The 22,998-nt window shown below is 46.1% G+C and overlaps 1 protein-coding gene across 1 annotated transcript in view; it reads left to right on the plus strand.

Moving 5' to 3' along the window:
* The first annotated feature begins 3,328 nt into the window (after nt 1-3,328).
* MAP2K6 (mitogen-activated protein kinase kinase 6) overlaps nt 3,329-22,998 on the plus strand; it is a 129,278-nt gene continuing 109,608 nt past the window's right edge. Inside the window, exon 1 of the mRNA XM_060252309.1 lies at nt 3,329-3,671. Within this exon, the coding sequence (XP_060108292.1) occupies nt 3,656-3,671 (16 nt within the window). The 5' untranslated portion in view covers nt 3,329-3,655. The remainder of the gene's footprint in view (nt 3,672-22,998) is intronic.

Genomic DNA, 22,998 nt, shown 5'->3' on the forward strand with positions numbered 1-22,998 from the left:
GAACTTCTACCATTCATTACTGCCACACAAGGCATCACTTGCTGAGCTTCTGCATAGGCCCCTAAAGACTAAGAGTCCCTGGGGTCTGGGGTCTGAAAGAAAACAAGGCTTTCGCTGCTGTCAAGGACTTGCTATCATCTGACAGCATGCTGACACATTCTGATGAGCTAAAACCACTTGTCCTTGCTTGTGATGCACTGCTGTATGGAATAGGCACTGTTTTGAGTCACTGGCTGTCTAATGAAAAGGAAACTCCCATGGCTTACTATTCCAGAATTCTGTCCTTGGCTGAGCAAGACTATGCCCAAATTGACAAAGAGGCACTCACTATTGTAGCTAGAGTCAAGAAATTTCATGATTATGTATATGGCAGACACTGAGATTGTAACTGCCAGCAGCTCCTGCACCTACTGAGGACATTGTGGGACAGAGTTCAGAGTCGGCCAAAGACTCAGCACCCCCCAGTGAAGCAAGCCCCACGTCAGATACGACACCAGTGGAGGAACTGCAGCACTCACAGGGGGTGTGGGGTTGCTCCTGATACCTGCAGGGTTAGGTGTGTGACTGAGTACATTCCTGACTTAGGAGGGAGGGGCAGGCCTTGAATTCAGCAGAAGCTCACAGGAGCACAGCTCCTGAACCTTTCTGAGGGTTCCCCTCTTCCTCCTCACCTACCTTGTCCATTGACTAGTAGGTGCAGCTGTATAACAATCCCTGGATGAGCTCCACCACCTATTTTTCTACAAAACAACCCCTGGTGATGGGTGTTATGTGTTGTGTTAATGGTTCTGTTCTGTTGCTGGAGCTTGAGGTAGGCACTCATTGCAACCTAGGATCCTGAAGCTTGCATCCTGATTGGATGTTCTATTGGAACTGGCCTATTGGGATGTTAGGCATGTAACAAAGTCATGAAAATGAAGGATCCTGGAGAGCAGCACAGGATTGGAGCTCTAAGTGGAGACATTACAAATTCAACGAAAAAGAGAAGAATGCACTACACAGACCTTAGTCAGCTCTTTAGAATTCTGACAAGGACATCCATCATTGCTCATGAGCTAAAGATGACACTGTACATTTAAATTACAGTCATAGGTATGTGCTTCACAGCCATGTGCTCAGGGTTTGTCAGTATTTCCATAATAAACCTTTCGTTTTAGGGGTTTATTCCCTGGCTGTTAAACTTTCTTTTTTGTTTTTGTTTTAGGCTAAAATGTGGCATGTGACACCTCACATACAGATAGACATACAAAACTCTAAAAATGTTTTTAAATCTAATTTTGGCACAATAAAGTAATATAAATACAGAATTGACATTATGTTCACATTGTCTTTGAAAACTATTTTCTCTTGCCAGATGACTGCTGCATTATTGGGTAAAGTCACTTGAAGGCACTCTAGTAAAACAATATGCCACAGCTCAGGGGTCCCCAACATGATGGCATGCCATGGCACCCATGGACACCTTTCCAGGCACCCGCAAAGTTTTTAGACTTACTCTTTAATAAACAAGTAATTGCTGTCCCTAGAGTAGCTTTTTACCAGTGGTATATGTTGTGAGTGCTGTATCTGTCCTTGGAGATTGGGATCTTCCTCTGCTGATGCTTGCCTTTATAATTGCCAGGCTTGATTACTGTAATTAATCTGTGTGGGGCTGCTCTTGAAGACAGCTTGGAATCTTCATTTACCATAAAATGCTGTGGTCAGTCTTCTGTTAAATATCACCAGAATTAGGGTGTTTTTACAATGACAGTTTATGACTATCACCGCATTGGAAACTCACCTTTTACATTACCTAACGTTTTCACAACTATTTTGTATTGTTGCTGCCCGAAGCATCTACATTTTTTTGGTGAAATGAGTTTCGGAGCTGCTGCTGCAACGTTTTTCTCCACACTAGTTTTGATCTGGTCTTTTCTCTACAGGCGTTTCAAACTTGTATTGTAGAAGTTTTCATGCGTTTTAAAAGACTCCTCCAAAAGCCACCACAAGGTGCAGTAATTTCCATGAGAACTGACAGCACTTGAAATTTTTACATATCATTGCTTGTCTCATCTAGTAATTTAAATTTGTATTGTTTTTGCAGTGTTGACACTATTCCCAAGCAATCGTATACAATTAACTAAGCACTGGTATTCCGGCTGCCCTCTGATCAGAGTCACCCCCCCCCCACTCCCAATTGAAACGCTTAAATGTAAAAGGAAAATAATTAAAGTGGAACAGTGGCAGGCGATTTGAAGTCTCTAAAACTCTGGATCAAACTGAATGTAAAAACACCCTTAGTCTTCGTCAGCTAAGTTTCCTTCTGTGCTCCATTCAAGCTGGTTTACCTTGATGACATGGATTCTGTCCTTCTATTACTGGTCTCCACTCCTAGTTTTTAAGTCTGACAATGCCCTCATAGCTTTACTCTTTTGATCCCATTGGTTGTACTTAGATACCAGAATATTGTTTTTCAGGGGTGGATATGAGTGAAGATGATTAAGGCAGCAGTACTTATTAGAATAATGTATCATTGGTTATATGTGTATAAGAAAACAGATGTTAAAACTGAGGCCAGCCATCATCAATGTATTATTTTTCCAGCAAGAATTTCAATACCAAAATCCTGAATATCAAAAGACTTTCCTTTGATCCAACATCAGATGAAAAGATTCTGGTTGATTGAAAGCAACTTATTAAATATTGAGGTGAAACATCACAGTCTGCAATTTTAAAACAACGCATATTGTCAGCATCGTTATGGACTGAGTCAATGTAAAAGGTTGGATAACTTGGATTTCATTTAATGTGAAATGAAAAAAAAATTCAAATTAGTATAGCATTAAAATTTACACGCAGTATTATTTTTTATTTGATATTTTTTAGCAGTCCCATTAATAGAATAGTATCAATGGCTACCTCAGATAAGATTCCAGTTTCCATGTTTAATGGCAAATTAATATACTTAGAAAAGAAGGGGGAAATTGTGGGTTTGCCTATATTGCCAATATCCCCTACTTTGAGAATCGGCCATCACTTGATGAAGAGAGATGGAATACATAGACGATAATACAGTATAGCAATTCATCCGTTATTATGAAACTGCAAATAGATAGAAAAGATGTCTTGCAAGGTAGTTACACTACCTAACGCTTCTCAGCTGCTCTGGACTACAGACTGTAAAACGGTGAGCTGCCGTTTCCATTTCCTACTTACCTTTTTGATAGGATCTAAGATTTCCTTTCACCCCCTGATGTCTCGAAATAGATGACTCCTAGAACATCAAACCAAGGAATCATCGTAACGAAAAACTCCGTGGAATTTCCGCAGGAACTACATTACCCAGAAATCAAAGCTCTGGTCGTAGAAAGAACGTCTGCGCACTGAGACTCTCGGATCCAAGTTTGGAGCTTTTAGCTGCCAGCCCTGGCCCATCATGTAGGTGCAGCAGAGCCTTCCTTACCATTGCAATAGAGAAACCCACTTTGCAATCTGTTTTTCAAGGTGTGCAATTGCAGTTCTTTCCTCTGCAAGGAGCTCTGTTGTAGGGAGTCAGAAAAACTCCAGTTGCATGAAGATTGAGCGGTTGCAGTTTGCATCTTTGTTGCAAACTAGCTACTGAAGAGAGAAGGCAAAGTCTTTTGTGCTCCCCTCCCCCATCAAAGCAGAGGGGAAAATGTCTCAGCAAAGAGGTAAGGCTCCGACTTATGTTCCTTGCAAATATGCAAAAAGTCGTTCATGCATTTTGAAATTGCATGCATGCAATTTTCGGGATGCAATTGCATTTTGAAGTTTGAGGCTTTGAATAGCTCTCAGTTGCATTTCCTGTTTAGTATGTGCTTTTTTTTGCAGCACGCACACACACACACACACACACAGTCGCGCGCGCACATAAACGCACACACAGTTCCTGTAAGGCAGGGCTTGCAGTTCAGCTGTGCATTGACGTTGTTTGCATTCTTCTATCGGGATTACTGAGCCCTTTTTGCCTTTTGCACAATCAGGACAGATAAAGGGTATTGGGAAGGCTATGCATGATATATGGTAAAATGCAGACAAAACTGCTGACAATGTATTGTGCAAATTTAAATAAAACTTTATGCAAAAAGTATCTGGTGAAAATGTAATGTGAAACTTGAGTGGAGTTACTAAGAATATATGCCTCTGTTTCCATGGGAAAGTATTGTTCTGGTGCCAGTACTGAGCTCATTTTCCACAGGACCCCCCCCCCCCCCCCGTCGCAGGCGCTAAGTGTAGCTTTTATGGCGAGATTTACGAAAGGTATGCAAGGAAGTGGAGCTACATGCAGAGACACAGATTTATTAGCTTTTTGGTGTTCTGAATGGAGTCAGAGTAGATCTTTGTAAAAAAAGGACTGGAGAGCATTGTTTCTATTTAAGGCTATCAGAATAATCAAAGCTGGGAAATGAGAAAGGGCAATATTTGGGGTCCGTTATAAAACCTGAGAAGTGGGCTACAGTGTCCCATTGAACTTTTAGAGAACAAAGTTTGTGTACAGTTCTACTCTGAAGACCAATCAAGCTTTATTCTGGGTATAATCTTCAAAAGGAGTATGCATGCACACGAAAGCTTATACCCAGAGTAAAACTTTGTTGGATACCCAGAATAAAACTCTTAAGGATTTCAGGATGCCACTGGACTCACTTTGTTCTGTTGCTTCATACCAATACGGCTACCCACCTGAATCAAACATTTAGAGAGGCGTTGATTGGAGTAGAAACCAGTGTAACTATCTCGTGTCTTTCTATGTGGGGAGGAGAGAAATGATCGCCTTTTTTTTGGGGGGGGGGGGAGGTAAATTCGTGGGTCTCAATCCAATTTTGTAATTTAGTTTTCACTACAAATGCAAACTCTTTAACTATGTAGTGTTCAGGCTGGAGTGTGGGGGGAGAAGAATTTGGGATTTTGTGCACAGTGCTGCAAGATGCATTCAGGAAAACCACCTGTATGAGTTTCAGTGCAGAAATTATGACAGGAGGGATGCATCGCAGTTATGCAAGAGGACGGGGGCGATAGGCAGAACTCCCCAATGTTCATTGAAAGGGAGCGTACTACTGCAAAGCTCTAAGAACACACACTTGCACTTTGTGGCAGTTGAACTGCATAATTTATTCTCTATTTGCTGCAGTCATTTCTCCCAGCCAATTGGAAGACGATCGGAAGCTCCCAGCAGAAAGAGTCCAGTCAGTTTTGCCCAGCCTAGAAAAGGATGATTACAGAATATGGCATTCCGTTAAGGTTCCTCATTCAGCATCCAAGAGAGGAACCCCTCATTTAGCAACTGGAGGAGGGAAGGGGGAGGATGCAAGCGTAAGCCCCCTCCCTCCTAAAAAACAAATCATGATTAGGGCCTCCTTTTTTCAGCAAAAAGATCCCTGTTCTCTGCTGGATTTGACTTAATCAAAGAAAAATGACCCCCATTATTGAGGTTACAGTTTCTTCTATTATATCAAATCCAATTTTGTTTACCTTCCAGCAGAGCTCCAGCTAGGCTAGGAATGGGGAGGGGGGGAGGCTACTTCAGAATTCCTATGAGGGGTAGGGTTGCCAGGTCTGGATTGGAAAATACCTGGAGATCTTGGGGGTGGATCTGGGAGAGGGCGGGGTTTGGGGAGGGGAGGGACCTCAGCTTGGTACAGTGCTACCAAGTGCTACTCCTTCAGTCCATCCTTCAAAGCAGCCATTTTCTCCAGGGGGTCTGATTTCTGTCAACTGGAGATCTGTTGTAAAAGTGGGAGATCTCCAGGGCCCCACTGGAGGCTGGCAACCCTAAGAAGGATTCTTTTTTTTGCTTCCTGTTTATTCTGACCTTTTTCACTTAAAGGGCTTTCAGTGTTTAAGTTGGGTGCTTATTAAAGGCTTTAAATCAAATCACATTTTTACAATAAAGTTGAATAAATGATATATGTTATATTAGATGTTTAAATATAAGATGCTTTTGCAGTGTTTTAGAACAAAGATCAGGCCAGTGTGGCTTAGACAGGGACAGGGACAGAGATTTTTTTTTTTAAAAGGTATATAGTAAGTCTGATGCTAGATTAAAACTGCAGTAAAAGGCCAGATGCCATTTCTGAAGTTCATGGTTTATTATTTTGTGTTATTGACAAAGCACAATCTGTGTCAGAACTCCTTCAGTTAACATAAGCAAATGACAGTCTCTGCCCCAAAGATCATACTATCTAAATTTAGATGGTGGTGGTGAACAAGAGAGACAGTAAAAGAAGTGAGAGACAGCAATAATAAGGGATAAATACCAGCGATGTCTTTGTTTTTTTTTTTCTCATTAAGAAAGCGGATGAAAGAGTTTTGTGGCATTCTGAACTCTTGGGACAGCCATTCATTTTATGTAATGAAGAGAGGCAATATCACGAGAACTGTTCTGGGACCATTTTCTTCTGTATGTTCTTTTCAATAAAGGGGGTTAATAAAAAGATAATGCACCTCCTCCCATCATAGTCCAGGTATTCTGTACATCGTCTTGGGCGGTGTTACTACATAAACTGACATTATAGTTACGCTTTCTTCTGCTTTTAGACTTAAATTGTGGCTCTTTAGCATATATATGTTTTTAATAGCAAGAAACTGTAGGTCTCTGTGCTGCATTTTCATTTGAACCAGACACTCCTGTCTACTTTTAAGTCACTGCACTGCTGTTTAGGAGAACAAAATAGGAGTCGATTGCACCTTTAAGACCAACTTAGTTTTATTCAGAACATAAGCTTTCGTGTGCATGCACACTTCTTCAGACGAGGAATGAGGTACAGTAAGCAGAGACACATATAGCTTGGGGTTTGGAATGCAAAGTGGTACAAAGTTAAAAACCAATAGCAGAATAGTAAAATTAACAAATTCAGAAAACCTTTGATCTGGGTTGCATTAGCGTGGGAAACCATAAAACAGTAACATGTCAGAATGTGAGAATGCCTGTTAATTATTCTATTGCTAATAAACCTGGGTCAAAATGAGGGCATTTCTTTCCCAGAAGTTTTTCTTGTCCAACTAATTTACCTTTTAACATGTAACAAATATATACATCATTCTAGTTTGCCATTAGGAAAAAATACATTAAAATATAGTGGAAGATGGATTTAGTATATGTAATGAGATAATCAGCCAATATCCCTTGTTTGAGTATGTCAATACAAAAGCATTATTCCGATACACTCTCTTAAAAGAGAAATACATTGGAATACTGTGGATGTATCGCCATACTTGGTGAAAGTGGGTTTAGCATATGTAATAAGATAAAGAAACAAAACGATTCCTACTTTGTTCTACTACTTCAGATCAACACGGCTGCCTACTTGGACCTATCTGCTGTTTAGGAGAGTGTGTTGTAGCTGTAGCTATGTCAATTGCTGCTATTGTTGTTGTTGTTATTATTGTTATGCCACTGAAAGAACTTCTTAGGGCAGGGGTGTCGAACTCATTTGTTATGAGGCCTGGATGTTACATAAATGAGACCTTGTTGGGCTGGGCCATATCAGATTGGTCTGAGCCATGTCAGGTCAAGCCATGTGTGTACCTATTTAAGCTTTGGTAGCAGAGATATAAACTTTATAAAGGACACAGACAAACACAACTGAATTTTTAAAAAAGAAAACTTAAAACATGCTTAAAATATTAACACTCATTGTTCTTAGAGGTGTATTTCTCTCATGAGATCCAGGGAACTGGGCCAAGGAAGCTCTGGCTCTTTCCTTCCCTCCCCAGGGAACAGAGGAGGGAGGAGCCTCAGCCAATAGAAGGGAGAGAGGCTTGGGTCAGTAGCTCTGCTGTGCAGTTGAGAGAGCCTGGAAAAACCAGTTCTGCCTTTCCCCCTTCCTCCCCAAGGAAGGAGCCTCAACCAATGGAGAAAATAGAGCTTTTGCTTTGTAGCTCCTGTGCAATTGAGCAAGCCTTGCAGAGCAAGCTGTTATGCAGAAGGAAACAAGAGGTAGGGAGGAGGAAGCAAATGACAGCCAGTTGCTCGGAAGCTGGATAGGAGCCCTTCGGGGGCCTGATTTGGCCCCCGGGCCACATGTTTGACATACCTGTCTTAGGGGATGAGGCCTGTCAAACTCTATAAATAAAATGTGTTGCTAGTCTACCCACAGTGGAGATAATTCACACAGCTAAAAGACTTGAGGAAGCAAATTATAAGAGTGTAAACATGCTATCCTAAAAGACTTGCAGATTGTCAAGGAACAGGAGGCCTGACCCCCCCCCCAGTTGTAAACATGAGGATTTTTCCCCCTCTGGAAGTGACAAGGAGCTAGTTCAGTGGTCTACTAGATTACATCTGTACGTATGCTAATGGCACTCGTAGAAAAACCAACTAATACATTTGATGCTAGAAAGTTTCTGAGTGATTCCTAGAGATTTCCCAGAATGCCTTCCACGAGGGCTTCCAGGATGCACCTGTGACATGAGTGGACTGGTCAAGGGAGTGATGTAAAGTGGATGGAGATGAAATGTTCACCAGAGGAGGATGCAGTGCTCTGGTCTGCAAGCAGGCAGCTGTCTTTTTCTGACCATGCAGTCTCCCAAATAATGGGAGATAGATAGGAATCTTGTAAGATTATTAGCACTTGCCCTAAATTTCATCAGTTAGGATATGTCTAGAACACGGAAAGGGGATTAATTTATGACCGGTTTTCTTTTGAAATCTGTTTGTTGATCCATTGCTGCACTTAAATATGTTTGTATGTATTTTCTTTTCAATAAATCTTCTTTTACTTTGGAGTTTGGTTCTCAGTCTCTGTACCACCTAGATCTCCCACCATCTTGAACACGCTAGTGCAGGAAGGGCCCCCAGGTTGGGAGGGAAGCAATCTGTGTGCATGTGACTATTTCTTGAGGGGAGCCCCAAAGTTGCAATTGGTCCCAGGCTCTAGGTAACAGAGGATGTGGAGGCAGAGCATCAGGTTGGGAAGAGGAGCTAGGAGGCTTGTTCCTCCTAGCAGGAAACCTCTCCTCCCCCAAGGGTAGGTGGTGGCAACAAGTTACCCTACTGAAAGGAAGAAGTAAACTCCCCTCCAGGAGTTGGCGCACCATGGAGGAGTGGGCAGAACAGAGTCTGCAAGTCAAAGCAGTCCTGTCACAAATGCACACAAGAACCAACATCTGTAAGACAGTTCAGATCTGTTACCAACTGCATTAATCCTTGAGGGGAAACAGAGAGGTCGGGGAGATGCTTCCCACAAAGGGATCCTTGGAATAAACCCCATTGAATAGAACTGAGTTGGATTCTGAATAGACCTGTTTAGGATTGTTCAGGTGTACTTAGAATTCCACTGGGCTTCCTTTCATTTGGGCTTCCTTCAAATAAAGTGTTCCTAGGATTGCCCTATAAATTGCACACAAAATGTGTGAACTGATCCTAAAATATGTTAGGATTGCAGTTTTAGGGTTGGGTTGTGCATATGAACTGTCTATGTAATCTATCCTAACAGTGCCTGAATACAGTCCTATGTAAAGAATACTGCATGAATAGATTGGACTGCATTTTCCATTTTTTCTTCTTTTTAGAGAGGTACTCCAATCAAGCACATCACAGTTGGAGTTTACATGAGGATTGCCAGTTAATCCCCTTTCAGTCTTTGACCTTTGCAAAGCCAGGAGGGATTGTAGAGACCACTTGCACATGTGCTTACTGGTCTTACACCTACAATGCTGAGCACACTTATTAGGAAGGAAACTCCCATTAGCACCAGAGGGCTTTATTGCAGGAAAACCTATAACTCATTTCTCACATATCTAGGAAGTCGCTACACCACTTTAGTGGTCTGCAATATGTCCAGCACATTGGAGTGGTAATGATTATTAGAAGGTGCAGTTGAGTACAGTAGTATCCTGGAGTGTTTAGCTTTGTGGTCTTATGATGTAGCTAGTTTACAATAATTTAATTGTGTTGACAGAGCCATGCTCAACTGTCCCAGGATTTCTTAACAGCCTTGTTGAAACTGGAATGCTTCAGAATTCAATAAATAGATATTTAGTGGTCACCTGGAGCTAAAGCAGATTATGATGTAATACTTCTAAAATACTTGGAGAGTTTTGTGTTTGACCAATAGCAGTGAGTCACTTTTGCAGCTTGCTCTGTTTAAAGAAGTTGGCACTTGGCAGTGATTATGTTTGATTTGGTTTTTCGTGTGATCTTCATTGCACCATGTATTGCTATGTAATATATTATTTACAGACTGGGGGAAACAGAGTAAATAGTAAAGACATTTTGTATTCTAATAGCAAAGTCAGCCAATCTTTGGATACCTAAATCTGGTGATTGGAGCTATGAATGGGCAGGACAGATCTTTGTACAAACCTGAAAAGGGTCCCAGATTTGCAGAAAAATACATGTCTAAAAAAATACATTGGGGACTTTAAAAAATCTGGAAATGATAAAAGGAGCATCTGTAGCTTTAAGTAGTAGACTCCCTTAGTTGTTGTTGCTAGGCAACCACATTATTCCAGGCTGCATTTAAGTGAGTAAAAGGCAGCAGGAGGGGGCAGGGTCCTTTTCAGGTCTATTTTTGCCTTTTAGGGAAAATTAGTTGGGGCTAGGTCTACCTAGGGTAACCTGCTCTCAGTGGGGAAATTCATGAACATTTTGTGGTAGACACAGAGAAGGGTAGCGTTTGAGGAGGGGAGAGGTCTCAGCTTGGTATAATGCCATAGAGCCCACCCTCCAAAGCAGCCATTTCTCCAGCGGAACAGATGTCTGGAGTTCAGTTGTAATTCTGGGATATCCCCAGACCTCACCTAGAGGTTGGCAACCCAAAGCCTGGCAGGAACCTCTGAGTGACTTGATACCCCTGACTTGCATAACTCAATTAGACCTGGTTACTTACTACTGTTCAACAGCAGCCACCCTATGAAACCCAATGTGATATAGCTGTTGTTAGGGAAACTGCTCTCAAAATGAGATTGGGGAATTAGATTGAGAGACAGTTGTCCCAATAGGAATCTTTGTTATCTGTGTATACGAGGCTCAACCGTTCAGATGGTCAATGCTCAATAAAGGACTCTAATTTAGTAAAATCAATTGTGGTTTATTTGAAACAATAGTTCTTTCATCCAAGGTACAAAATCAATCACACATTCACACAGGTCTAGGAAATATAGAGAGATCGATAGGGGAACATAAAGGATGGACATACAGGGTAATACTACCTCTCGCAGACTCCAGGGAAGGCTCCGATGGCGACGATAGAGGATATGGGGGGAAAGGTCCCGAAACTGATCAGGAATCGGGGGTGTAACTACACAGCGGGAATGGGGGTTACTGAGTAGAAGGCACACCTGTGGGTAGCTAGTCCACAAGTTATATAGAGTCACCTCAGTCCTGAGGGGATGGGAGGTGACTGGGAGTGGTAATGGGAGGTTCTGCTGATGACCAGGAAGGCTGGACATCGGCTGGACCAATGGCGAGTCAATGGCGACACCTGATTGGGTGTGTACTTCAACCAATGAACATCACCTTCATCCTGGGCATCCTGGAAACTTCCAAGTTGCGACAGGGCCTGGGGCGGCTCCGCTGATATCAATATGGGAATGGTTGGGTGATTGGGAACAGATGGGATTAACTGGGAAAGGGACAATAGAGAATCAGATATGAACCTAGGTATTCCGGTGTAGACAAAAGGGCTAGGATGTATCAGGAGAGATCCTTCCTCTTTCTCATCACCTCCTGGGCGAAGCCTGTTGTTCAGGATATTACTTGGCAATCAGGATTAATAGCGGAGCCATTAATCCATTTATAAACTAGATAGGTTGCTTGCGGGCTAGGAATGACTCAAGGTGTGTACGTGAGGTTCCCACTTAGTAGGAATGAAACCCCACCAGGCAGGAAGATGGCTACATGTGGTGTAAGCGAAACACAGTGGTTTCCATGCTTAGCGCTTCAACACCGTTCGCCTGGACAGCTCCGTTGCGGCGTAGCCTCCTCCTCGCCATGGCGGATTCCACGCGGTAGCGGGGAAATGTTTGTGTGCGGCTGCAGACACTCTGTGCCCGTCTCAAGCACTTGCATACTTAGTAATAGGTACACGGGAGTCTTACACAGTCCCTGGATAGCTTGGCTCGCATTCACTGGCCAGGCGGATGCAAGCTTACTTCTCCAGGCGCCCTGGCAACCATGTTTGTGACAGAGGGGTCATTTTCTCACAGTTCCCCCCCTCGAGACTGACGTCACCGTCTAGTGGCAAAGTCTCGTATGTATAAAAGATGGAAAAAGGAAAACGGGGGTTTCGGTAAGCGGGCGGTGAGCCCTTGAAGCATGAGGTGTCTACTAGGGAATACCGGCTACCTGCAAAAAGGTTGGAGCCACTATCTTAAAGCTACTCAAAACATAATTTTAAAAATGCCAATGGGCCATCAGATCCTTCCTTGGCGTTCATGCTTACAGGGAGGCCTGTTGGGATACATTGTGCATACTCAGCATTTCATGTAGCATTATAAAATCCACAAAAACACATGGTAAAATCACATAATACAAAGTATTTGAATCAAAGATTACTTAAAAGCAAAAATCATATGCGCAGTCTAGGCCGGCTAGGCTGCAATAGTTGATTGGATAGGAAATAAACATTACATATTATCCACGGATTCGCCAGGCAAATCATTCAAAATTTCCGTGTTACATTTCATACTTATAAAATCCTAACACTATGCTAGTACATAATTCATCTGTCTATTTTCTAACCTTTGGTCTTCAGGCTTCTTCTTCTCCCCCCCTCGATAACTTCCGCGCTGGGTACAGAAGAGGGTTCCCTTCTCATTTGGCTTGTCTGTAGTCCTTTTCTGGAGGGGAGGAGGCTGGCGGCGCCGAGGAGTCTGCTGCGGATATCCCACCCCCCCTTGTATCCAGGTTGCCCACAGTGAAGCCGAGCTTCTGTCGGAGCATGCTCTAAACGGAAATATCCGACATAGCTCGGACCTCGTCGGAGGTCCGTTCACATGACCTGGGGAGACCCTATCTAGAGGGGTCTCCAGGGTACTCATGCAAATGAATGAACAATAGGATTCTGGGAGAAATCTTCACATACTTTGCTCATTTTTATACCTCTTTTGAACAACATTTAGCAAATTCTGTTGAAGCATTTTTACAAAACCAACTTTCCTAATGAGTTTACAGTTTTCTCTAGTTGACATTAGATTGCTTCCTTCAACCTTAAAGCACCTCGTTCTTCATGCCTTCCCGGCTTTGCGGAGGGGGAAAGCATACGCCTGGAAGTGCGGGCCCATGGACCAACAACCCGAACCGGGGAGCACGGCCGCGGAAAGGCCTCTCCTGTTGCAATAGGTTCGGGGAAGTTGATCCATTGGCCGCTTTCCCCTTTTTTTAATCTGGAGCCCGTGTGGGCTCCGGAGAGTCAGCTATAAGCGTGGCTCTCTTTTAGGGCCTCTTGGAGTCCCTCCCTGGCTGGGAGGGGGGGACTCCCCCTTTACTTGGTAAAAGATAGATAAACATAAATAAGTAAAACATATACACAGGAACACTTTAGTCCAAGTTAGTATTGGGCCTAAGGTTCCCTGCCTGTCAGTCAAGGTTCTGGCCGGCAGGGGTGGGATCTGAGTTGCATGTTGGTTCCCACTTCCTGTGAGGTCGTGCCCATATCCTGGTGCCAACAACCCGTCGGTGGGCGGGGGAGATGCAAATGACCCTTTGCAAAGCAGCGTGGGAGATTTTCCTTTCCTCACGCTAACCTGACCATGCGGTGGAAATCATGGAGAGGAGTGTATTGAGGCTGGCCGGATACTCCATTGGGTGGGCTTCTCCGAACCTACCACATCAGGAGAGGCCCTTGCCCGGGAGATGTTTCTTGGTGAAGCGAGAAAAGAGCCCTTGCAAAAAGGGCTAACTTGATTCTCGCTCCCTCCAACTCCGCACTCCTTGGTTCGGCCTCGCAATTTCTCCAAAAGCCTGCTCTAATTTTTCCACAAGCCTGCCCACCCAAGGGCGGGCACCCTTCTCTTGGTATAAAAATAGATCTTAAAACCTACAAACATGAGTACAATCATTCAAGACCTCATTTTATGTTACCCCTCCCGCCCGGGAGATGGTAACTGATATACTGCCACCTCACTTCTTCCGCATTGCACCGCCGTCTATCGGCAGACAGGGCGGTTTACAGAGGCGCCAGGCAATGATGACATACAGTTCATTACGCAGACCAAGTGGGAGGCATATATGCAAATATCCTCTTGCTCGGAAATGGGTCTCTTGGGCCATTGTGGTGCGCCCCTTTTCCAGAATCACCCCAGAAAGGCTTGTAGTCACCCTCAAGCGGTTTTCCTATTATGTGGCGCTTCTTTCTTTTGGGGAATACCGGAGTCACTGTGACTTGAGGGTGCTTTCGCGCGTTTGGCTCTCCCGGTGGGGGCCGGGTTCAAGCATTCCGCCTGGTCTCGCGTGCGCCTTTACAAACTCAGGGTGCCCCTGCAAGTATGGCACTTGGTGCAGAGTCTGTTCTGGCCCCCTGAGACCCTAGGTGGGCGGAACTTTTAGCTGGAGCTCCGCGCTCCGGAGGGCAAGTGTCACTGCCTGCCCTCTTTTAACCCTCGGGCTGCTTCGGCGGCCCAACCTTCTCTGGTAAAAGATAGACAAATCTTAAAATCAACAGTTCATCGCCCACATATAGCGTTGGAGCTCTAAGTCCCAGATGTCCCCAATCCTGCGCTTTGGGTTAGTGCATGCGCATAGTGCGTTTATGCAGATGAACTAAGCCGAAGGCATGTTGGGAGCAGGACATTGTAAAATATTTTCCAAATAAATGGACTTAGGTTCGGTCCGTTCCTGTGGGAATAGCGGCTCCCGGAAGGCCACTGTTCAGGTGTGCCATGGGCTCCGAGATCGCTCTTTACCTATGTTGCTTTTAATCTAGAAGATAGTTGACAGACACAGGGCGCCCGAGAGAGAGGGTTTTCCTAAGCTCCTCGGTTCGGGTGCCCATGCACAGCCTGAGTCCCTTCCACAGTTATGTGGATAAGGGCTGCACGCTCAGGTGTCCCAATGGGTCAGAACAGAGGCTGCACCAGGTTCCTGATGCTTTGAGCGTCTGCAACTTCTTCCCCTCTCCGTTCCCTGTGTTCCTTCAGGATCACGGAGCGCCGGAAGAGTCACGGAGCTCAAACACTGGACTGCTGGGAGTCTCTCTGGGTCAGAACAGGTTCTGTCCCAGAGTCACTTCGGGCCTTGTAGTGATGGATCACTTGGTGGGACTGTTATCTAGACCATCAAGAAGCGATCCAACACTTGCAAGAATGCCCTGAGTTTGTTCTGCTCAATTTGGGCTTCTCCTCACCCCCCCCCCCCTGGGCTAACAAGCCCACCCTTTACTTGGTAAAAGATAGAACTTTCCATAGGGGCAAAGCGAGGGGCTGAGAGATGGCCTTCAGAATAATGTACAGGCTGTGGGGACTACATTTCCCATCGTCCTTCGCTTCCCAGCCCAAAAGTTGGGGCATGCGCAGAAGAGGTTTATGCAAATGCCTCAAGTCCAGGGTGACCTGGGAGCGACGGGGCAGTGGAGTTTTCAACCATTAAAACTTTATCCAGGGGTGAACAAGGAGGGAGAAGTTTTCCCAAACCCATACACAGGATGCAGGGATTTGGAATATAGTGTGGGCCGAGCCTCCATTTGACTCGTTGTGACCTTTTAGCCACTTGGTGGGATCGAGGCACCAGAGGGGGATGATCGGGCGGCTTTAGCCTGTGACCAGACCGGTCCCCGCTGTTGTCAAACATGTGGGGCTGCAGAACCGGGGGTCTCAGCGGGCCTGTTGAACTGAAGCGCCTGGCGCAATCCAGTTCAGATGGGAGCCTGAAGTGGCAAAGCAGGGCACGCACCCGATGGGAGTCTTCCGATGAAGACTTCTGAACCCTCGGGAAGCAGCCCTTGCAAGCTCTACCTTGCCACTGCTGGTCCGCACTCCACGGTTCGGTTTCGTCGCCTTTCTCCCCTCTCCCTTTCCCTTGGGCTTTACAGCCCTCCCTTACAAGTAAAAGAAAGATCTTGGAAAAGGAATGAAGGAAGGGAGCCCCCCCCCCTCGCACAAGTGGGGAGGGGATTCAAGGCGGTACTTAGGGCTTTTCAATGACGAGGGGACGATATCTCCACATGGTTTGGAGCTCGTCCACTTTCTTTAACTGCTTTCTCAGCCAGCACCCCAAGATAATTATTGCGATACAGAGTATAATCTGGAAGACCAAAATGACCACAATAGGGTGCAAGGCTACATTGAGTATCGCTGACCCAGTCGGGCTCCAGCCAAGAAGCGCGTCAAGGAACGAATGTTTTCCCGTGTCCTTGATTTGTGTTAAAAGCCCAGAGATTTCCTGTCCATCGTGTTTAACCACCATGGCGGCTGTATCTCCGCTCCTCTTAATGTCTTGCAAGGTCTGTTTTAAAAGGGGATGAGACAGCAAGGATCTAATCGCCCGCAGCCCCATGCCCAGGAAAACCGGCTGAATAAATTTGAACAGGCTAGGGGCCAACAGGATTTCCTCCCTAGTCCATATGGGGACTGTGAATTCTATATCGCACCCTACAATGGAAGATAGGTTGCAGAAACATCTGTTAACACCTGGCAACATGGGTTGGATGTGGAAGGTATTTATGATGAGGTACTCACAATATGTCCTCACGCAAGCACACCCTCTTCCCAAATACACAAAAGCGGAGGCATTCTCTTGCCTAAGCGCATATTTGCATTCTCGGGGAGAGTCCCTTAGGGGGTTCACACAGGGGTGGTGAGTTTGTAGAGTCTGCTCATCACAAATAAATCCCAAGTTGTCCTTATGTACACATGCCTGTAAATCTACAGCTTCCCAACTTCCGTTGTCATTCCTGGCCCATTTGTCTGAGTCCGAGGAATACAGAACGTCGGTTGGTCCCACTTGCAGTCCTAGTGGCACAACGGGGTGCACATAAAAGAACCTTTGTGCAGTGGGCATCAGGATGAGAAGCCTTAGCTCTTGCCTGTCCACAGAAAAGGATGTATTAACCAGAGTCCACCAGGCTTCCAATTCCAGTTGTGGGGTGGGAATTTCTGGTCTAATTAACTGCTTGATTTCTAGTGGGATATTTCCCTCCGTGGCTTGCCTGATCATGCCCATGGTTACTGCTAAATTCATAGCTTGAGCCTGGGTGCATGCCAGCGCCAAGGAAATATTTAACTGTAGGGATTGAGTGCCTCTCAACAGTAAGGCGAAATCCCTTTCAATTTGGTTTTCCCAATTTACTAAAATGGAGCTGATAGAGTGCTGGACTTCAGAGATGGTGTGGAAAGAGTCATTAATGGGTTTTCCCAGCTGGGAAATATAGGAGGTAGCGTAGGCAAATTTATTTGCTAGTGTTTCTATATTTATAGAATCTAAAACCGCTACTCCTCCAGCAACTGGTGCTACCCAGTCTCCTACAGATCGTTTCAATCTGCGAGGTGTGTTCCCCACCCATAACTGCAGCCAGGCCTCCCAGCCCTTCTTACTGGGTTCCAAGTAGGGAGCACATTGTGGCAATTTTTCGATGGTATTTAATCCCGTCAGGCTGACCCTGATTTCCTTTAGTACCATCTGTGGGCGAATTAAAACTTGCTCCCTTATATCCCGCTTAATCACATGGGAGCCAATTATGTGGGAGTTGGCGCTTAGTGTGCTCTCAGCGTCTGGAATGAGAGGGTTGAATTGGAGCTGGGTGAAATTCCCTATCGTGAGGGTATAGTTTCCTTCCTCCGATGGAAGCTCTGTGTTGAAGGTACCTAATTTGGTGAATTTCATTCCCATCGCGGGCTCCTGCTGGCATAGAGGGTCTATTACTATAAACCAGTCAGGAGGTCCCTGTGTCCCCAACTCCAAATCAGTAACGATCCAATTTCTATTTGACCATGCGGTTAGCTGGTAATGATGCGTCTCTCCACTAGGTGTCTGTATTGAGAACGCAAGCGGTTTTTCTATCCTGGAGCCAATTGATAATATAAATTTGAAGGGGTCTCCTGCATTCCATACTGCGGTCGACACCATGGCAATTTCACAGTATGGCCCCATGTCCTCAGTAAACCCTTTAGAGGCTGGAGTAGTGCTAGGAGTTATTGTAGGAGCTGTTGTTAATTTCCGTGGGCCTTTTGGGACATAAACACAATGCATTGGCACTAGAGGTCTCATGGTATCCTCATGAGAGAAACAGTACAGTTCCTGCGTTAGCATTCTAGTCCCAGCACATAACAAGATCATATTAGGTGGTCTAACCCATTCTTCGTCACAGCTGCGAAAGTCATAGCTGCTTCTGGGAAGTCTGCTGTCATTTTCCCCATAATTAGACTTTATGACTTTGCAAAGCATGACTTCCTTGGGGTATAGACTTGTTTTACATCTCCAATGAGAGAATGGGACTATAGTGGGCAATACTGCTCTATCAGCTGTACATTCCTCCTGCATTAACATTAACACTAAATACATTGCATACATTACTTTCCATATAAATCTCACCTTTGTTTTCTGGTAATCCATATTGTGTACCTAGAACAAAAATAAAGTTGTGCTGTAGACCCTTGTTGCTGCTTCTACACGCAGTGGAGGGGTTTTAAAGTCTAGGGTATGAGGGGGGGAAGGTAGGAAAGAGGAAAAGAAAAAAAAACTTGCTGCAGTTCCTAACATTATATAGCTGTGTTTTGTATTTCCTCCACCCCCCCTAGATTTCTGTGTACAGGTCTCTGTCTCAGAAATCTCCATGTGTTTTAACTCGCTCAGGTTACTCCTATAGAGAGGAATGTGTCGCTTAGGGAGAAATCTATTGGTTCGGGGCATGGCATGACAGAGATTTGTCGGATTTCCGCTCTTTTCTGCGGCGGCACCACCTCAGGTTGCTGAATCGGATTAGTGTTGGCGGGAGCAGCCCCCTTCCATTCCTTGAGTTGGGAACAGTGGAAGTACTTTCGCCAAGTTTCTCCGTTCTTTTTCTGGATCTCCACTTGGTAGACTGCTGGGCTGATCCTCAGTGTTATCGGGACCGGACCTAACCATTTGGCTTCCAAGGAGTGTTCATTTTGTGAGAATTTCCTATATAGCACTAGCTGGCCTGGATCCCACACTCGGGGATTTTTAACCCAGCCTAGTCTCTGATCCATTGCCTGTTGTGTTTTTCCTAGTTGTTTAGCTACCTCCAGGTGAATATTGTGGACCTCCGTGACTAGCGATTGCACCCACGCGTCATTCACAACCACCGGCATCCAGTCAGATGGAAGTTGTGTTTTGAGCCAGAAGGCTTCTGGCAACACCATTTTCCTTCCTGTCATGACCATATGCGGTGTGTGACCATGGACGGCAGTAGTTCCCCTCAGCGCCATCAGGATAATGGGCAGCTTCTCGTCCCAATCCCGGCCTGTGGATTTTACTACTTTCCGTAGGGCTTCCTTGATAGTCCGGTTTGTCCTCTCAATTGCCCCTGAGGCTTGGGGGTGCCCGGCAATGTGAAACCGCTGCTCCACCCCTAAGGCTTTGCACAATTCCTTTGTGACCTCCCCGATGAAGTGTGACCCCAAATCCGAGTCCATGACCCTCGGGATCCCCCATCTCGTCCATAGGTGGTTGAATAAAATTTTAGCAGTTGTAGCGGCAGTATTATATTTACAAGGGAAAGCCTCCACCCATTTGCTGAAAGGATCGATCACCGTGAGGCAGTATCGATTTCCTCTTGCTGTGCGGGGAAGGGGGCCGATAAAATCAATTTGTATTCGAGCCCAGGGTCCCTCTATTCTTTGGTGTTGGATGGGAGCTTTGGGTCCTGATGTGTCGGCATTAACCATAGCACACGCAAGGCAATTATTAACCCACTGCGCGACTTCCTGGCGCATGCCCGGCCACCAGCCCGTCTCCTTTACCCGTTCCAAAGTTAGATTTGCACCGCGGTGTCCCTGCTCGTGCACAAACTTGATTAAATCCCCTCTGACCTGCAGGGGTACAATCCAGTGTTGTTCCCCCTGGCTATCTACTGCCCAGTAAATACCATCTTGCTGAATGATGGTGTATTTCCCCGTTTCATCCTTCTGGGCTTTGGCAAGCTCCAGGATCTCTGGGTCGTCTTTCTGGAGTTCACCCAAATCCATCAGGATTTCTCTCCCTTTGCTCTGGTTCCTAGTGGTCACCGGGTGCAGGGGAAAGGTAGGGGGTGAGCGGAAAGGATTGCTGTCAGCGAATGCAGCCTCTTTGGCAATAGCATCTACTCTATTGTTCCACATCCCTTCCTCTGTATATTGTCTCTGATGTCCCTTGATGTGCGTCACGTAGGTAGAGTCAGTTCGCGCCTCTATTCTCTCAGCTATTTGCAGCCATTTCTGAGAGTGCGCGACCGGTTTCCCCTCGCTATTCAGCCAATTCTGTTTCTTCCAAATGGGCAACCAGGCTGTGATCGCCTGCACCGTCCAATGGGAATCGGTAAAAATGGCTAGGGGCACGTCCAGAGGCTCAAACTGGAGGATTGCTAACACTGCCTCCAGTTCCGCAGCTTGGCTAGAATGAGGGCGGACTGTTCCCTTAAGGACTAGGGAATCCTGCACCCTGATGGCGCCGTAGCCGGTTCGAGCTGAGCCATTTACATGGAAAGAAGACCCATCACAAAACCAACAAACAAGTTCTTGTTGTCGGGCTTCTGCTAGGGTTATTCCTCCATTAACCGGCCAGGGTATATGTTGTACCACTGGCAACGGGCACTCATGCTCTTCCCCTTCAACTACGAGGCCATAGGGCGAGGGCGGTTCCTTTTGCTCCTTCTGGAAATCTACCCCTCTATTAGTTAACGCCAGGGTCCACTGGGCAATCCGTTGGTTCGAAACTTGCCCATCTTTAACTTTTCCTGAGAGAATATACTTAAGAGGGGAATGAGTGGTTTGAACTATCACCCTTGCTCCTCCTATTATAAACTCCCAATGGGTTAAACTCCAAACCAGAGCGAGGCAGACCTTTTCACAGGGGGAGAATTTTTCCTCCACGGAAGAAAGGTTCCTGGAGGCGTAAGCCACCACCCGCTGAGAACCCGCTCGTCTCTGGATCAGGGTAGCCCCCAGACTGTGCTCCGAGATAGCCAACTGAATGAAAAACGGCTGGGTAACATCGGGGTGGGCAAGCGCCGGAGCCTTTGCGAGGTCATTTTTAAGCTCTGCAAAAGCCTTTTGCTGCTCCGGTCCCCAGTACCACTGCACATCCTTCTTCAGGAGCTCATAAAGAGGTCGGGCTTTCTCGGAGAACATCTCTATGAAATCCCGGGAAAAGTTAAAGGTGCCTAACAAAGCTCTTAGTGAATGGGGGTCTGTGGGGGCGGGGAGTTTAGAAATCACTTCTACTCTCTGCGAATCCGGTGTTCTCCCTTCTGCCCCTAGTGTGATGCCGAGGTATTTCACCTCGGTCTTTACTAGCTGGGCTTTCTCCCTGCTTGCTTTGAAGCCAGTTTCTTGGATGAGGTTGAGGACCTCCTCGGTGACCTCCCGGACCTTCTCCTCTGTCTCTGCATGAATCAGCACGTCATCTACATAACTGAGCACGCAATCCTTTGATCCGGGTAGCAGTCGGTCCCACATCTGTACAACATGCGCGTGACAGATGCTAGGGCTAGAATGGAAGCCCTGCGGTGTCCGCTTGAACACGTACTGTTGGCCGCGGAAGGTGAACGCGAATTTATACCAACAGGATTCGTGCAAGCGGATCGAGTGGAACGCATTGGCCAAGTCCACCACGCTGTAAAATTTAGATCCCGCCGCAATGGCTGCTACTATCTCATTGTATTTGGCGACCACCGGGGCCACCGGGGGAGTCACTGCGTTAAGGGCTCTGAAGTCCACCGTCATCCTCCAAGTTGCTCCATCTGCTTTGAGGACTGGCCACAAGGGGGCATTGCAGATGGACTGCATTGGGAGGATGATGTCCCACTTCAACAGACCCTCAATTGTTTTCCCTATTCCTGCTTCCGCTTCCGCGGGATATTTGTACTGACGCTGGGGAGGAGGATCTTTGCCTTCTATGAGAACACAAGCGTTTCTCACAGTCCCACACTCCGCCTTGTCAGTAATCCATACCCCGGGAAACTTTTGGGTCCATAGATCTCCTGTCACTGAACATACAGGGAAGGGCGCTTTTAGGGCCGCACATCGGTGTATGGCATTAATAAAGTCCGGGCCTCCTGGGATGTGCCACAGGAGTCCGTTGGCTAAATCCACAGTTAAATGGTTTTTCTTCAGGAAGGGAGCCCCAATCATTCCATCGTCTTCTCCTGCATTATTACAGGCTGTCATGGTGGCTTTGATTCTCCCCACAGTGATTGGAATCTTCCTCCATATATGCGAGAGGTGGCTTCCTCCCGCATAGCCGGACAGTTCCAATGTTCGATCCGTTTGAGTTCCCTGAGTAACTAGCTTTGGATGGAGCACGCTAATCGATGCCCCTGTGTCCACTAACAGAGTGGCAGGTTTAATGTTCCCTGGAGCCCCAATGCCTGCCTTTACCATTGGTCTCCCCCAGGTGTCTGGCTTAAGTTTAGCCACTACTCCTTCGGGGAGATCAGTGGGCCCCGGGCACCCCTAGCGCAAGCCCTGGTCTTCGTATTCCGGACTGTTGACGACCGTCTGCTGTTGAACGGCAGCTATCGGTGCTGGGTATAATTGAACGGAGGGGTGCATTGGAGGAGGCGGATGTTGAGCTACTGCAGCTACAGGCTGAGAAAACCCTTGAGGCGCATTGAAGTAGGGCTGGGCAGGCGGAGGTGGAGGTGCAGCGTATTGCTGATTTCCCCACCCCTGCACTATTTGTTGTTGCTTCTCTAGTAAGTGTGCAGTGGGTGCTAGATCCAAATTGGTCATGTTTACCCCTGCTTGCACTAAAAAGTTCCAAATCGCTTTTCGCTGATTCTGCTCTCCGGGCGACATTGCGTTCCAAAACTGCGTTCGCTCAGACCGCCGTGGGTGGGGGTCCCTATACCTTTTCCTATGCTCCTGTAAGTCTTGATATGCCTCCCCATAAGGACCCGTCATTAC

This window comes from Heteronotia binoei, chromosome 13 (genome assembly GCF_032191835.1).
Source record: "Heteronotia binoei isolate CCM8104 ecotype False Entrance Well chromosome 13, APGP_CSIRO_Hbin_v1, whole genome shotgun sequence".
NCBI lineage: Eukaryota > Metazoa > Chordata > Lepidosauria > Squamata > Gekkonidae > Heteronotia > Heteronotia binoei.